The 16,521-nt window shown below is 44.1% G+C and overlaps 1 protein-coding gene across 1 annotated transcript in view; it reads left to right on the plus strand.

Moving 5' to 3' along the window:
* Nucleotides 1–10,350, plus strand: part of LOC138755801 (tubulin beta-6 chain-like) — a 69,528-nt gene extending 59,178 nt beyond the window's left edge. Inside the window, exon 2 of the mRNA XM_069922432.1 lies at nucleotides 9,105–10,350. Within this exon, the coding sequence (XP_069778533.1) occupies nucleotides 9,176–10,180 (1,005 nt within the window). The 5' untranslated portion in view covers nucleotides 9,105–9,175 and the 3' untranslated portion in view covers nucleotides 10,181–10,350. The remainder of the gene's footprint in view (nucleotides 1–9,104) is intronic.
* Nucleotides 10,351–16,521: the final 6,171 nt, after the last annotated feature.

Raw genomic sequence — 16,521 nt, forward strand, 5'->3', positions numbered from 1 at the left:
TTGACTGGCCATTTTTCTCCATGGATGCGGCCTGACCTGCTGACTGACCATTTCTCGCCATGGATATACGGCCTGACCTGCTGACTGACCATTTCTCGCCATGGATATACGGCCTGACCTGCTGACTGACCATTTCTCTCCATGGATTCGGCCTGACCTGCTGACTGACCATTTCTCTCCATGGATATATGGCCTGACCTGCTGAGCCCCTCCATCTCCTCTTTGTGTAAGCAAAGGGTTAATGTTCCTAATGTCCTGTCTGGGATACCTCCAGATGTAAAGCAAAGCAGGTGTGACGCTCTGCAAGACCTGCCCCCCCAATTCAATCATGAGCTGATGAATTTTTTCTTCCCTCAGCCCCACTGTCCAGCATTCTCTCTGATTCCCTGGCTAATCAAGAACCAGAGATTGAGATGTCTTATAAGCACCTCATGACCTGGCCTCCACAACTGCCTGCGGCAACAAATTTCCCAAATTTACCACCAGCAGATGCCCTTTCATCCTGAAGTTGTGCTTTAGCTTTTCTCTCTTCTGCCCACGAGCCCATATCCACCTATGACTTCTTGCCTGTTAGCCCGTGCTCCTCCCCTTCCACCCCCCCTCCACTGTTTTATTCAGACCTGTTTTTGGCTCATACCTTGGAAAAGGTCTCTGGTCCAAAACGCTGATTATCCTTAAGAACAAAGTTGATTGTATACAAAGTGTCAACAAGGAAAATCTTGCAGTTAATGAAGCAAATAGAATGACAAATTCATTTCCAGAACTACTTGGCCTTTTGTACCCAAGATTCGAAGTTCCTGGACTTGGGAAATACTGTTTTGAACAAAGAGTTATTATGAGAGGCGTAGATAGGGAGATCAACCATCAACTTTTTCCTGGGGCGACAGTAGCAAATACCAGAGGACATCAGTTTAAAATGAGTAAATGAAAGTTTAGGGGAGATATCAGGTGTACGATTTTGACACAGAGAGTCGTGGGTGCCTGGAATGCATTGCGGTGGGATGGTGGTGGAGGTTGGTACAATAGGGACATGGATGTAAGAAAAAATAGAGGGTTATGGATGTGAGGTAGGGAAGGAGCAGATTGTTGTGGAATAGGTTTATATAAGTTGACACCACGTTGTGGGCTGAAAGATCCTGTAATGTTCTGTGTTCGATCAGTTGGCTGACGCAGATAGAAACTGTTTAGCTCTCTCGCCACCAGTGAGACGTTACCAGTGCTGTCGAGAGGATTGGAGAGCAACTCTGAGCTGTATTTACAGGGGTGGGGGTGGGGGCGGGGTGGATGTTGGTGGGAAAGGTTCTTGCAATCGAACGAAGTCTTTGACATCTGGTATGTGTAAGGCAGCCTGGAGACAATCCAACTGCCACCCCCCCTCCCCTTAGTGGTCCATGGAGAGTGAAGAAATCTGTTGCAGCTGGAGCACCCAAGTCTGACAGATTTTAAAAATACATTCTCTCAAAAGCATACTGAACAGACACGGGTCAAGGCCTCAATGTTCTTGAATGTAAGCAAAAGTAATAATTTATTTTAACTGCATCGTTCCTTTGGAGCGATGTAATGTTGTCGTCTTGTGCAGATGCCTATATTTGAAAGTAGCAGAGCAAAGGAGCTCCACCTCTTTAGACTTCAACCCCACTGCTGTAAATTACAGCTCAGGGTTGCTCTCTTCAATCCTCTCGACAGCACTGGCCAAGTCTTACTGGCTGCGAGAGAGCTAAACCGTTTCTGTCCCCAGTGTTCCCCAGGGAAGATAACCTCCAGATAGAATCATCAAACTGTCCCTGAAGTGAATATGATGTCCTTTAGGAGAATAATTACATCAGTTGCCTTCTCCTGCAAATGGGTTTTCTCTTCTGCCAAATCTATAGCAAAGATAAAGATGTATAACCAACGTTTTGGGCGTGAGCCCTTCATCAAGGTATGAGCAAAATGTCAGCAGGCGTTCGAACACCGGCCACCTGGCTACATTTTGCTTATATCTTGATGAAGGGCACAAGCCTGAAACATTGGTTATGTATCTTTATGGGAGTAAGAACAGGATGCTGGAGAAACTCAGCAAGTCAGTGTACTTTAAAGAGCAAAGATAAGGATGAAAGGCTCAAGCCTGAAACGTTGGCTCTGCGTCTTTCTCTTTGCTCTATAAAGTACACAGTTTGGCCTGCTGAGTTTCTCCAACGTTGTATTTTTGCTTCAGTCACAGACTTCTGTGTTTTATTCATGAATTAAATGACTTTTCCCCGCTCGTTTATTTTTGCCCCAGGATGTTAAATCTGATTCCCCTGTTCCATTCATGGCGTTAGCTTCCCTTGGTTTCACAAGCAGTGTTGGAGGGGTTAAGCAAACACGAGGCTCTTTCCAGTTGGACAGTAAAATGAGGTGATGCGTCAGGAGTGATCTCAGCTCTTTTCTCATCAGTGGATCACCCTGGCCTGCTGACTACAGTGAGGCTGATGCAGGCATATTGGAATTGTTCAGTTAATTCAGCGGTGTGGTTGCAAGCCTCGTTCAGCTCACTCTACAGTTTATTGTCAGGGCCATGAATGAGCAGGGATTAGCTAAGGAGAAGCGTAACAGCACAACCAAATGGGGGAAAAAAGAAATCAGCCGCCAGTTGTCACTCATGCAGCTGATCCCTCACTGTGCTGGGATAGGGCACGAGGCAGTGAGATGATCCTGTGCAGCAGCTCCAGATTTTCATGTAATAAAACAGGTGTAATATTACAAAAGGCAGCCAAAGATTTGCCATCAGCAGAAATTAACCAGTGCCCCTTAACAGTCAGAGAAAGAGAAGCAAAAGAGGATCTCTCCGGAGTCACTGAGCAACCGTGGATTCACCTCCTCTGCTCCCGCAGCCTCTGAAGCCACACAGACTTCAGTCCAAACTATTGGCAACCCGAGCTCCGGATTCAAGCCTTTGACACAATTGGGAAGCCCTCAGCACCCCCTCGCAACTAGGTTCCGATACCTGTCACCCCTTCAGCCAGTCTCCAGCCACTGCAGCCTGATCTGAGTCCTTTGATCTCAAGTTGCATGGGTTCCTCACCTCAGGTCACCAACAGCTTGCTGCCTGTGTGTTCTTCAGCCGCAGGGGCCACACACACTGGTCGTCGCCGTGGTCACCATCAAACAAGGTTATCTCCTAAGCTTCTCCTTCTCAAATCTCCCCGTTTTCTGGTGCCCTGTGCCAGTCCTGTGCTTCTCTGGAGTCTGCAACCTCTCAAGGCCACTGCCTAACACAGGAAGCTGCCAGCTTGGGTCCAGACCTCGCAGGTTTAAGAATATATTCCTTTAATAGGCTGTTTGAAGTATGTACAGAGATGTGGGTGGTTGAACTAAGCAGTAGAATCCCGTGAAGGATGGCTGAGCCTCCTCTTCTCGTTTACCATGGTCCACACCAGTGGCATCGCTGCCATTGTCCCACCTCCAGCAGTGCCACCATTTCTTTTCAGCTTGGCTTCAGTTCTGACCTCTGGTGCTATCTGTGTGGAATTTTGGTGTTCCCCTTGAGACCGTATGGGTTTTCCCGGGTGTTCTTGTCGCCTTCCACATTCCAAAGGTTATTTGTGGAAAGTAAGGTTGATGGCTCTTGGCCTGGACGTTGGAATTTAGGAGAATGAGGGGGGGATCTCATTGAAACATTTCAAACGATGAAAGGCTTGACAAAGTAGATGTAGAAAGGTTGTTTCCCATGGTGCAAAAAGGCACAACTTCAGGATTTAAGGGCATCCACTCAGAACAGAGTAATTTCTCTAGCCAGAGGGAGGTGAATCTATGGAATTTGTTGCCACAAGTAGTTATGGAGGCCAGATCATTGGGTGTATTAAGGAAGAAGGTTCTTGATTAGCCAGGGTATCAAAGGTTATGGGAAGGAGGTCAGGAAGTGGGGCTGGGTGGGAAAATGGATCAGGTCCTGATTGAAATGGTGAGGAAGACTCTTGTGGCTTATGGTCTTCTACCTTTGAGCTTACCAACGAACTCTCAGGAGCTGAGGTCAAGTACAATACACACAAGTCAGCAGGTCACACTGCATTCATAGGGAATAAACTGGCGTTTCAGGCCTTTGCTCTTCATCGGGAATCCTGGCTTTTACTTCCTCTGGATGCTGTGTGACCTGCTGACTTTCTCTAGCACCTTTGTGCCATGGATTCAACCTTTGACTGATGTGAGGGACCCTGTAACATCCGGTTCGTTCACTGTGTCCACTGCTTCGCCCTGCACTGCCTGTAGCCTCCATACATTTGGAAATACTTTTCAAAAACAATAAAACAGCACAGAAATAGGTCTTTTGGCCCAATTCCCAGTCTGTGCTCGTCCATTTTGCCTGCATTTGGTCCATATCCCTCTTATCTAAACCATTCCTATCCTCTCCAAAAATATTTTAAATGTTGTGAAATGCTGTTTTGTCGTGTTGTTACTGGTGCAATCGGATGATAATAAGCTTGAACTTTGTGACTGCACAACCCCTCTCTCACTTCCACTGACAGTTTGTTCCACTTACCCACCACACTCCACTTGAAAATGTGCCCCTGAGAACCTCTTTAGATCTTTCCCCTCTCACCTTCAATCTGTGTCCTTTAGTTTTTGACTGGGGTGGGGGGGGGGGGGGAAAGACTGTCATCATTCATCTTCTCATATTCCATTATAAGGTGACTGCTCAGCATTCTATGCTTCAGGGGGAAAAAATGCACCTCTCCTTATAACGCAAGTCCTCCCAACCTGAGAACATCCTTTCTGCACCCTTTCTAGCTTAATCCTATAGCCAGGCAATCAGAACTGTCTGGCCATCACTGTCTCTTCCAGCTGAATCAGGGCACCCTGTGACAGAGTATAGAGAAGTGTTTGGGAGATAAATTGGGAAAGGTTTGTTAGAGCAGGTCACACACAAACACTTTAAAACAGAATTTTTGCAGGAGCTTTTGCAAGAGGGCTCAGACTCGTGATGGACTGACATTTAAAAAATGCAACAGATGTAACAACAGGCAATAGCAGCTTTGTCTGGAAAACAGAACTTGCTGTCTGGAGGGTCATGTGATCTTTGCAGACAGAGAGCAAAGGGGATAAAAAAGCAGGCTTTGCTCTCAGAGAGGAGGGACTGAGAGAGAGAGGAAAGACACAGACATTGGTTCCAGAGGGACAAACTGGCAAGCTTTGGAAGTCGGCCTGGTCAAAGCAGAGGACTGACTGTCCGGTGTTTCCCTTGGAATAGGAGAAACAGGAAGGAACTCTGTGGTGACCTGAAACAAGAAAGACCAACAAGAATCCTTCTGAGTGGTAACCATTTGCCTGTTAAGCACTAAAGCCTGGTGAACTTTATTAATGTTAACTTCTGTGCACAGTACAAGAATGGCCTACAACCAGTGAGATTGGACTGTGAACCAAAGAACTTTGCTGAATTTACACATGCATTACACACACGTGCGCTTAGGGGGTTAAGTAGGTTAAGTGAATCAATAGAGATAAGTTAAAGTTTGATTCTATTTTCATGTCCAAAGATAATTAAAAGCAACTTTTGTTTAAGTTACGCTTTGTCGTGGTGCCTATCTATTGCTGCTGGGTTTTGGGGTCCTCTGGACTTGTAACAACCCCGACACTTGAACTCCACATTTTGACTGATGAAAGCTCCTTTTATTTCTGTGTGTTGTTTGTAGCATTTTGAAGTGCAACCGAAAACACTTAAAACTTGGGTTTCTTAAAGTTTAATAAAGAAGGAAGCGGGTGGAACACTTGTGATTTTAAATGCTTCCATGATCTCCAGGGATTAAACAAGAGTTGCGGGGGATGGGGATGAGAGATAGTGGAATGGTTGCAGAAAAAGAGCTTGTTAAACCTGTGTACAAAGATAGGAATCAAAAGATTGTGCATGGTGGGAATAATGTTCGTTTATTGTCCTCTGATTGTACATATACAACCTGACGAAACAGCGCGTCTCCTGGCCATAGTGCACACACACAGACACGCGATACACCCTGCACAGAAACGGCATATATAAGTAGCGAACCAAGATAAGTATCAATAAAAAGAATTTATGGGGTTCTAGGATATTTTCTGAGTTGTGTCTATTTCAATGCAAGTAGTATTGTAGGAAAGGCGGACGAGCTTAGAGTGTGGATCAGCACGTGGAGTTATGGCATTGTGGCCATCAGTGAAATTGTTGCAGGAGGGGCAGGACTGGCAACTCTATGTTCCAGGGTTCTGTGGTTTTGGACTCAATAGTTGAGGGAGGGATGAAAGGGGAAGGGGGCGGCACTGCTAGTCAGGGAAAATGTTACAGCTGTGCTGAGACAGGAGGGTTCATTTACTGAGGCCATAGGGGTAGAACTGAGGAATGAGAGGGGGATAAACACGTTAATGGGATTATAGATCTCCCATTAATTAGCGGGAATTAGAGGAGCAGATTTGTAGAGAGACAGCAAACAATTGCAGAAACAATGTTATGATAGAATAAATATAACTTTCCCATATTGACTGGGATTCCCCTACTCTAAAAGGGCTGGATTGGTTTGTATTTGTCAAATATGTTCAGGAAAGTTTTCTTAATCAATATATAGAGGTCACAACTAGAGAGAATGTAATACTGGATCTCCTATTAGGGAACGAGACGGGGGAGGCGAAGAACGTGTGAGTAAGGGAACACTGGATCCAGCGATCGTAATCCCAACATGGCAAGGGATAGGTCTGGTCCTCAGGATGAGATTTTAAATGGGGAAAAAGGCAATTTTGATGGAATCAGAAAGGATCTGGCAAGTATGCTTTTCCGGCAAAGGAATGCTTGTAAGTGGAAGGCCTTCAAATATGAAATTTTGAGAGTACGGAGTTTGTAAGTTTCTGTCAGAATCAAACGCAATTTTTTTTAAATATTTTATCTTTTTTTTCCAAAATATACATAGTAACATTTTAAATATACAATATATTAAACTTTTTCTTACAAACACAACAAACAAAACAAAAACAAATCAGTCCCTCCCCCCTCCCCCCTTCCATATATACAGATCCGTTTATCGTCAGAGTTTGCATATATTTTAAGTATGTAGAGTACATTTGGGGAAACTATGTTTTTATATATATATTTACCTTTATACCCTTTATTGTTCCTTTTTATTACTGTATCTGAGCCCCTATGTGGTCCAGGTACGACTGCCATACATTTACAAAAGTGTTATATTTATTCTTTCTTTTCTTTGGCTTGGCTTCGCGGACGAAGATTTATGGAGGGGGTAAAAAGTCCACGTCAGCTGCAGGCTCGTTTGTGGCTGACCAGTCCAATGCTGGACAGGCAGACACGATTGCAGCGGTTGCAAGGGAAAATTGGTTGGTTGGGGTTTCTTAAGTTATGTGTTTTTTACATAGGTATACAGCTGTTCATTTCCTCAGTCCGTCGTGCTATGACTAGAGAGGAGTTGGACTTCCAAGTGATCGCGGTACATTTTTTTGCTACCGCCAGTGCTATTTTTATAAATGAGATTTGATATTTGGTCTATTTGTCGCTTATTTCCATGAAATTACCTAATAAATATAGCTCTAGGTCGCCCATGACAGCCACTCCTGTTATCCTGGTTGGTTTTTCTGCAATTTCTTGCAAAAATGCCCTCACTTCCACATACAACCATGTGGCATGTAGAAAAGTTCCTCTCTCAGTCCCATATCTGAAACACGTCTCTGAAATTTTGGCTTTCGATCTGTGTAACTTTTGTTGGGTTAAATATAATGGTGTAAAAAATTATACCAAAGCAGTCCAAATCTTGCATTTATAATTGACGCCATGTTGTCCTTACACCAATCTGACCAGCTTCTTTCTGAAATCACCACACCCAAGTCCGACTCCCATCTTTATTAAAGGCAAATTTTAACAGACATAGGGAATCATGGTTTTCGAGGGATACTGAGGTCCTGGTTTAGAAGAAAGAGGAGGAGGTATAAGGCTACAAGGAACAAGTGACTTCCTTGAAGAGTATGAGAAAAGCAAGAAAACACTTAAGAAGGAAATTTGGAGTGCTAAAAGAAGGCATGAGATTAATTATAGGCCAGTGAGACTGACATCGGTAGTGGGTGAGATTTTGGAAGGTATTCTAATAGCCTGGAAATGGCAGAAATGGGAAAAACGGGAATGGAAAGAGTCCAACTTCTTCTGAAATGGGATCTTCGAGATTGGAATCTCTTGGATGAACAGAAGAATTTAGATGGGCAGGTACTAACTAACGATAATCAACATGGCTTTGAGCAAGGTATGTCAAGACTAACCATTCTTGTGTTTTTTTTTTCCCAGAGGTTACCATGAAAGTTGATGAAGGAAAGGCAGTTAATGTTGTCCACATAGAGTTTAGACAAGGTCCCACAAAGGAGTGGGCTTTTTCCACTGAGGTGGGTTAGACAAGAACTAGAGGTCATGGGTTAAGGGTGAAAGGTGAAATATTTAAGGGGAACAATAGGGGGAACTTCTTCACTCAGAGGGTGGGGAGTGTTTGGAATGAGCTGAGTTGGCTCAATTTTGACATTTAAGAAAAATGTGGATAGGTACTGTTAGGTCTGCTTTGTTCATGAATGAGTGAGACAAACACCAGGCTGAGTCGAAATCAGGGTTCTTTGTTCTTTATTACCGGATTGTAACACTTGCGACCAACCATGTTAGTCGGAGAATGCATTCTGCCGTTATCAGCAAAATGGTGATTTTTTATACCCTTGGATATGTGCTTAGAACATCATCATATCATTACTTGTCCAATGACTAAAACTGTTGCTATCCTTTCCCTGCTAGCTTCCTGCCTCTCAATCCATCAATGTCTCTCTTATCTTGTAAGTACAAGGATGCATTCACATCTTGTTACAGCCCTGTACATTCCCATCTCATGATGTTTTACCTAACAGGAGTACAAGGACACCTCCCCTTCTTGTTACAGCCTTGTACAGGGTAACTCCCTACACATTCCCATCTCATGATGTTTTACCTTACAGTACACAGATGGGAGAGGTATTGAGAGCCATGGTCCAACTACATGGGTTGAAAGGGCTTGTTTTTGTTCAATGGTCCCAACACTCACGCTTGATGCAATATGAGAAGAATGAATTTGAGTTGACCTGTAATTGTCTCTCTCTCTGGCTACTAGGTCAGACAGGCGCAGGAAACAACTGGGCCAAAGGCCACTACACAGAAGGTGCTGAGCTCGTGGATTCTGTGATGGATGTGCTGAGGAAGGAGTGCGAGAACTGTGACTGCCTCCAAGGGTTTCAGCTCACCCACTCACTGGGAGGAGGCACCGGCTCAGGCATGGGGACATTGCTGATCAGTAAGATCCGCGAGGAATATCCTGACAGAATAATGAACACATTCAGTGTCATGCCATCCCCCAAAGTGTCGGACACAGTGGTTGAGCCTTACAACGCCACCTTGTCTGTGCACCAGCTGGTCGAGAACACTGACGAAACCTACTGTATCGACAACGAGGCACTGTACGACATTTGCTTCCGCACCCTGAAGCTCACCACGCCCACGTATGGGGATTTGAACCACCTTGTGTCGGCCACCATGAGTGGGGTGACCACCTCCCTGAGGTTTCCGGGCCAGCTGAACGCAGATCTGAGGAAGCTAGCTGTGAACATGGTGCCCTTCCCTCGGCTCCACTTCTTTATGCCCGGCTTCGCACCCCTCACGGCCCGGGGCAGCCAGCAGTACCGTGCCCTCTCCGTCTCCGAGCTCACCCAGCAGATGTTTGACGCCAAGAACATGATGGCCGCCTGCGACCCCCGGCACGGGCGCTACCTGACGGTGGCCACCGTGTTCCGCGGCGCCATGTCGATGAAGGAGATCGACGAACAGATGCTCGCCATCCAGAGTAAGAACAGCAGCTACTTTGTGGAGTGGATCCCCAACAACGTCAAGGTGGCCGTGTGCGACATCCCCCCCCGGGGACTCAAAATGGCCTCCACCTTTATCGGCAACAGCACCGCCATTCAGGAACTGTTCAAGCGGATATCAGAGCAGTTTGCTGCCATGTTCCGGAGAAAGGCTTTCCTCCACTGGTTTACCGGCGAAGGAATGGACGAAATGGAATTCTCAGAAGCAGAGAGCAACATGAATGATCTGGTGTCTGAGTATCAACAATACCAAGATGCCACAGCTGATGAAGGTGAATACTTTGAGGAGAATGAAGAAGATCCAGAGGAGACTCAACTAAGCAACTGATGAATGCCCCTACATTTAAATAGTTTCCCCTCCATTGTTAATGCCTGTCGTTGGTTTCTGAGCAAGATACTAATTCTAATGTATTCTTTGTCAACCATCATTTTCTTTGTGTGCCCTTTGCTGTAAATCCCAAGTGTAAGAAAGTAAACATTTAAGAAGTACCTCCATAACGCTGCTCTGCCACATGTTTTTTTAATTACTGTACTATGTATAGGCTGACTGGGCTGCTCGCAAAACTAACTTTCTCGTTGCGCATGAATTGCTGGGGCTGAGAAAGTGACATGCCTGGTGCCGGATAATGGGGCTTGTTCCTTCAACCTAACTTTCCGTAATTCTCAGTGAAAATAAGAAGAGCAGGAGTCTGCCATCTGGCTCTGCGTTCCTCAAGATCATGGCTGATATTGGCTGTGGACTCAGCACCACTTACCTGCCTTTTCCTCACAACCCTCAATTCCCCTATATTGCAAAAAAAAAATAGCTGTCATAAATATACTTAATGAGGCAGCCTCCACGGTTTCCTTGGGCAGAGAATTCCACAGATTTGCTGTGTAAAATGTTCCTCCTGCTGTACAAAATCTACTCCTCTGAACCTTGATCCTATGTCCCCTCCCACTTCTAATCCTTTGTACCAATAGAAATAACTCTTATTTCTGCCTTAATCCTTGCATAATTTTTAATTTCAATAAGATCCCTTCTCATTCTTCTGAATTCAGTCTCTCCTCATAGGCTACCCCCTCCTCTCTGGAATCAACCCGGCGAACCTCCTCTGCACTGCCTTCTCAAGTAAGGAGACCAGAACTCCGTACTCCAGTGCAGCCTCTCCAGGACCCTGTGCCAGTTGCAGCAGAACTTCCCTGCTCTTAAATTCAGTCCCTCTGGCAGTAAAGGCCAACATTTCATTTGCCTTCTTGATGACCTGTTGCAACTGCAAACCAACCTTTTGCAATTCAAGCACTCCCAAGACCCTCTGAAGAACAACATGCTGCATGACCACTTAAGTAATAATCTGATTGACGCTACTTGTGACCTGAACATGGGGGTTGAAGGAACCCAAGGAGAAAAGGAAAGGAACAGCTCTTGTTAGACGTATGGCAAAGGCATCCATTTCGATGTTACTAGAGCTCAAATTACAGCTTAATTATGACCAGGACAGCAAGCAGCTTTTAGGGCCGTGCAGGAATCTCAGTTTTCAAGATGGTCGGGGACAATCCATATCTTTCGACATGTGGTACATAAACTTTACCAAATGTGAGTGCACCAGCTCTGGACAATAATCTTTTTTCAAAAAGTTTGCTTCCTGAAATAAATATTGGGGATTATGACAGACAATAGCTGAACACAAAGATAATTTCAGATTTTCTAAATCACGTAAGTCATTGGAAAAACATTAAATTAACTTGTATTGAATTTAGCCTGTTTAATCACATCAGGACGCTGGCACATTGCGTTAGTTCAACTGACCTAAAAATGTTTTGCCGCTAATTTTTGTTTGTACTCAGCATCTGATGCCTCTCATGTCAGTGTCCAGCAATAGTCGGCCGCCACTGATGGATTCCAGTTGCCCTGATACCGCTTTTCCATGGTCGCAATATTTTGGTGAAAACTTCCACTGACTGCACCAAGGTCAGCAAGGAAGACGTTCAAGTGAGAATGCAGAAAATAAATTTCAATTACTTGTTGCACTTTGTGGTTTTGTCTGCTTGAGGCACATCGTCAATCAGCTGGATGTAGGCTGGTGCTTCGTAGGCGCCAAGAAAATTCTCAACACCTTTAAATGCCTTCCATGCTACATTCACCACGTCCTTTCATGTCTGCAGACAATGAGTTATAGAGAGGATTGCCTCTTGCTACAAAACAGCTTGCTTTGTGGGCAATTTGTGAGTGGACTTAAAATATGACAGGAAATCACAAAATAGGCTATATCTAAGAAACGGTACGTGATAGGAAAAATTTAAGGTGATTTTACCAGCTGCCCAAAATCCATAAAATACATCACAAAGTATTCAGGAAGCAAAATCTTTGTTGTCCAGTGTAATCAGAGTAGGTTCTTGAACACAGTACAAATGATTTTTTTCATTCGTTCATTGGACATGACATACATCTACCGCACATTTCCTTTGCCATCGAGAAAGTGGTAATAGAAACGGTCAGAAACACTCAACAAGTCAGGCTGGACCTGTGGGAAGAGAAAGAGTGAATGTTTCAGGTCAGGGACTCTGTCAGAATTGGGAAGGGGAGAAGAAAAGGCTCTGATAGCAGCATGCCATAAACGTTAATGAGAGGAGAACCGAGGCAAAGGAGTGCAGGAGTTGCAAAATGTAGAGCAGAAACATATGCCCGGCAGGTTAGTCTGAGAATTTCCAACTCACAGGAAAAAAAAGTAAATAACAAACAAGCTCAGTCATAATCACAGATGGAAACCTGATGCAGAACTCAATAATGAGCCCAAAAGGACGACGAGTTGTTGTTCCTCAAGCTTGCATTGCAGGAGGCCACAGATCAATAGGTTAATGTGGGATTGGGATGGACAAGTAAAATGAGAGACAACAGGGTCCTCAGGGTCATCCCCACACATTGGATACAGGTGCTCCAAAAAAGTGATCACCCAATCTGCGTTGGCTTCTCCAAAGAAAAGGATCCCACATTGCAAACAGATTGGAAGTAAACAACTGCTTCACCTGGAAAGAGCATGGAGGCCTGGACGGTGGGAGCAGAGTAGGTGAAAGGTATGAATTATGAGGCATTTAATTTTAGAGGGACTGTCATTTTAAGGGCTAGTATAAGCTGTGACCATTCACAACTGTGGAGAGAACTGAGATGGCACAACTCGTACAGCATGTACCATCTTTGCTACTTTTGAAGAGAGGAAATGTGTTGCTTTTCCAGGGACGCAGGTAGGAAGAGTCATGTGAGAGACATACTTAAAGGAGCAGGCACGGTGTGATCTGCAGCTGTTAAAGGAACAGGACTTCGAGTGGCGGCCATCTGAAGGAACACTGCTGGAGTGGCTCTGTGGGGTAATGGTCAAATTTGTTTGTTTCTCCCTGTCAGGAGAATTTTTGATCCCCACCGTGGCCAAAGGAAAGGTACTGGAAGCAGGAGAAGTACTGCATTTGGATTGTGACCATTTTGATGGGTCATTTTGGATTGACCCACATCTGGGCTCTGGAAGTTTTTTTAAATTCACTGGTTTTGTTTCCCCTGTGATCAGACATTCACTCTGGAAGTAACTTGACAAGGTTTCATGAGTTTCGGCAGTCTGTAGCTCAGTCTTTCCCACCTCATTCATAATTATTTCTTCACATCAGTTTGAGTCTTTGTGCCAACACTAGATTTCTAAGACTGACTTTGGAACAACTTTGCAGAATTGTGCCTAAGCAGCAATGATTTGGGTATCACACACACACACACACACAGGCACACATACATAGACACAGACAGACAGACAGACGCAGACACATACAAACACACACACACCCATAGAGGCACACATACACAGACACACACAGACAGACAGACACACACACACACAGGCACACATACACACACCCATAGAGGCACACATACACAGACACACACAGACACACACACACACACACACATACACACATACACACACACACACACACAGGCACACATACATAGACACAGACAGACACAGACACATACAAACACACACACACCCATAGAGGCACACATAGACAGGCACACACACAGAGACAGACACAGACAAATACACCCAGACACACACACACACACACACACACACACACACACACGTCTATATGTGCATAGTTGGGGGTTAAGTTTAGATAAGGTAGATAATTTGTTATATTACAGCAATTAATAATAAAAAAATATTATTTTATAAATAACGCTGTCTTGGCGAATTTCTATTGCTGCTGGTCTGTGATCTAATATATGGCATTGCAGGTGGTTGCAAGAAGAAATAGGAGAGGGGGGTGGTTAGCAGAAAGGGAAGATGCACCAGGGAGTCAGGAAGGGAAGAATCCCTGGGTAATGCTTAAAGGGGAGGAGAGGGGAAGATGTAAAAGCACACTGAAATGCTTGAGGAACTCAGCCGGTCTCACAGTGTGAAGTTATGAAAGATATATTACCAGTAAAGATTTCAGGCCTGAGCTCTTCTTCAAGGTACAAGCGAGTACAAGCATCTTAATTAATGACTAGTGTTATGAGCCCAGAGGACCCCAAAACCCAGCAGCAATAGATATTCACCAAGACAAATGGTTACTTAAACAAAAGTTGCTTTTAATTATCTTTAAACATGAAAAGAGAATAACACTTTAACTTAACTCACCTAACTTAACCCCCTTCTAATTCTAAGCGCAGGTGTATGTAATGTGTGTGTAAGTTCAGAAAAGGTTTTTGGTTCACAGTCCAATCTCACTTCTCATTCCTCCAAGTTCACTGGTTGCAGGCAATTCTTAGACTGTGCACAGAATTTAACATTTATAAAGTTCACCAGGCTTTGGTGCTTGAAAGGTAAATGGTTGCCGCTCAGGAAGGTTCTTATCAGTTTTCAGAGAGAGTTTTGTTGTTCCAGGACACCCACAACTGATTCCTTTTCAATCAGCCCCTTCAGTGTCTTGCTGACGAAACTTGCCCCCTCAGGGTTCTCTAGATGATAACCTCTTTCTTTCAGGTCACCACAGAGTTCCTTTTTGTTTCTCTTTTTCCAAGTGAAACATTAGATAACTAGCCCTCTCCTCTTTCATGAACCACAAGGGCATTCTACAAGCTTGCAAGTTTGTCCTGTTCCAGTTCCAGCTACTTCTGCTGGCTGTAACATTGTACAAGTGATCTCTGTCTCTCTCTCTATGAGAGAAAACCTGTTTGACTCTCTCTGCTTGCAAAACCAGACAATCTGTGACTCCAACAAAATCTTTCATTTGTTGCCCTTTGTAAACAACAAATCTATTAGTGAAGTCTCTTGAGCACTCTTCAAAGCTCTTGCAAATGTTCTGAGGCCCCGATATGTCCAGCATCGGGCAGAGCTCCAGTATTTCAAATAAGATCTGTTTAAAGTGTTTGTATATAACCTATTTCCCAATTTATCTCCCAAAAACATATCTCTATACTCTGTCACACTAGAGATTAAAAGGGGAAGAATGGGAGGGGGAGGAGTCCAGACCTAAAAGTCAAAAGGTGTTAATTAGATATGATAAGAGGAAAGGTGAGAATTGATTTTGGCCCTGTGAAAGGAGACAGGGAGAAGAAGGTGGGGGATGGGGGTGGTTTTAACGGAAACCGGAGAAGTCGAGGGGGAAGATGTGCCTGGTAGTGGAATCTCTTTTAAGGTAACAGTTGTTATAGAGAATGTGGAACTGAGGATAAGGACCAGAACTTTATTCTTGTTCTATCTTTTAAAAAAAATTTATTTACATTTTCACATATGCATTAAACATACACATAAACCGTCTTATTGAAAATGTTGCCTGGATTGCAGTATCTAGAATACAAAGAAAGATTGAGTAGACTGGGTCTTTATTCATTGGAGCGTAGAAGGTGGAGGGGGGATTTGATAGAGGTATTTAAAATTATGAGGGGGATAGACAGAGTAGATGTGAATAGGCTCCTCCCCTTGAGGGTAGGTGAGATTGGAACAAGGGGTCAGAAGTTAAGGGTTAGGGGGCAAACATTTAGAAGTAACATGAGAGGGGGCTTCTTCACTTGGAGCAGTGGCTGAGTGGAATGACCTTCCGGAAGAGGTGGTTGCAGCAGGGTCAATTTTGTCATTTAAGAAAAGGTTGGATAAGTGCATGGATGTGAAGGAGTTGGAGGGTTATGGACAAGGAGCAGGTAGGTGGGACTAGAGGAGATCACTTAATCGGTGCGGACTACATAGTGGTTGAACCCCCCCCCCCCACCTCCCCCTAAATAATAATTCAGCCCCAAAGAAAAGAAAAAAAAAAGAAAGAAGAAAACATCTGGATATTATTAAAACAAAGATTAAAAAAAATAAAACTATCACCAAAACATTATCTTAATTTTAAGGAGTCAGAAGAATCAGGTTGAGTGATTACAACCTCATCCCTGCAATTTGAAGACATGGTTCCCAAATCTTTCAAAAAGTTTCAAATTTATTCCATAAATTATATGTAATCTTTTCAAATGGTATACAACTATGTATCTCAGCATGCCATCTATCCATCCCCAAATAAACATTCAACTTCCAAGTTACTGCAATGCATTTCTTCGCTACTGCTCGTCCAATTCTATGAAAAATAAATCAAGAAAGAATTAATATGATTGTTCTATCTTTGAGAGCTCCTGAGAGCTCAGGGAATGGATGAGGAGCGGTAGAGGCATTTGGTTCAGGA

This window comes from Narcine bancroftii, chromosome 2 (assembly GCF_036971445.1).
Source record: "Narcine bancroftii isolate sNarBan1 chromosome 2, sNarBan1.hap1, whole genome shotgun sequence".
Lineage (NCBI taxonomy): Eukaryota > Metazoa > Chordata > Chondrichthyes > Torpediniformes > Narcinidae > Narcine > Narcine bancroftii.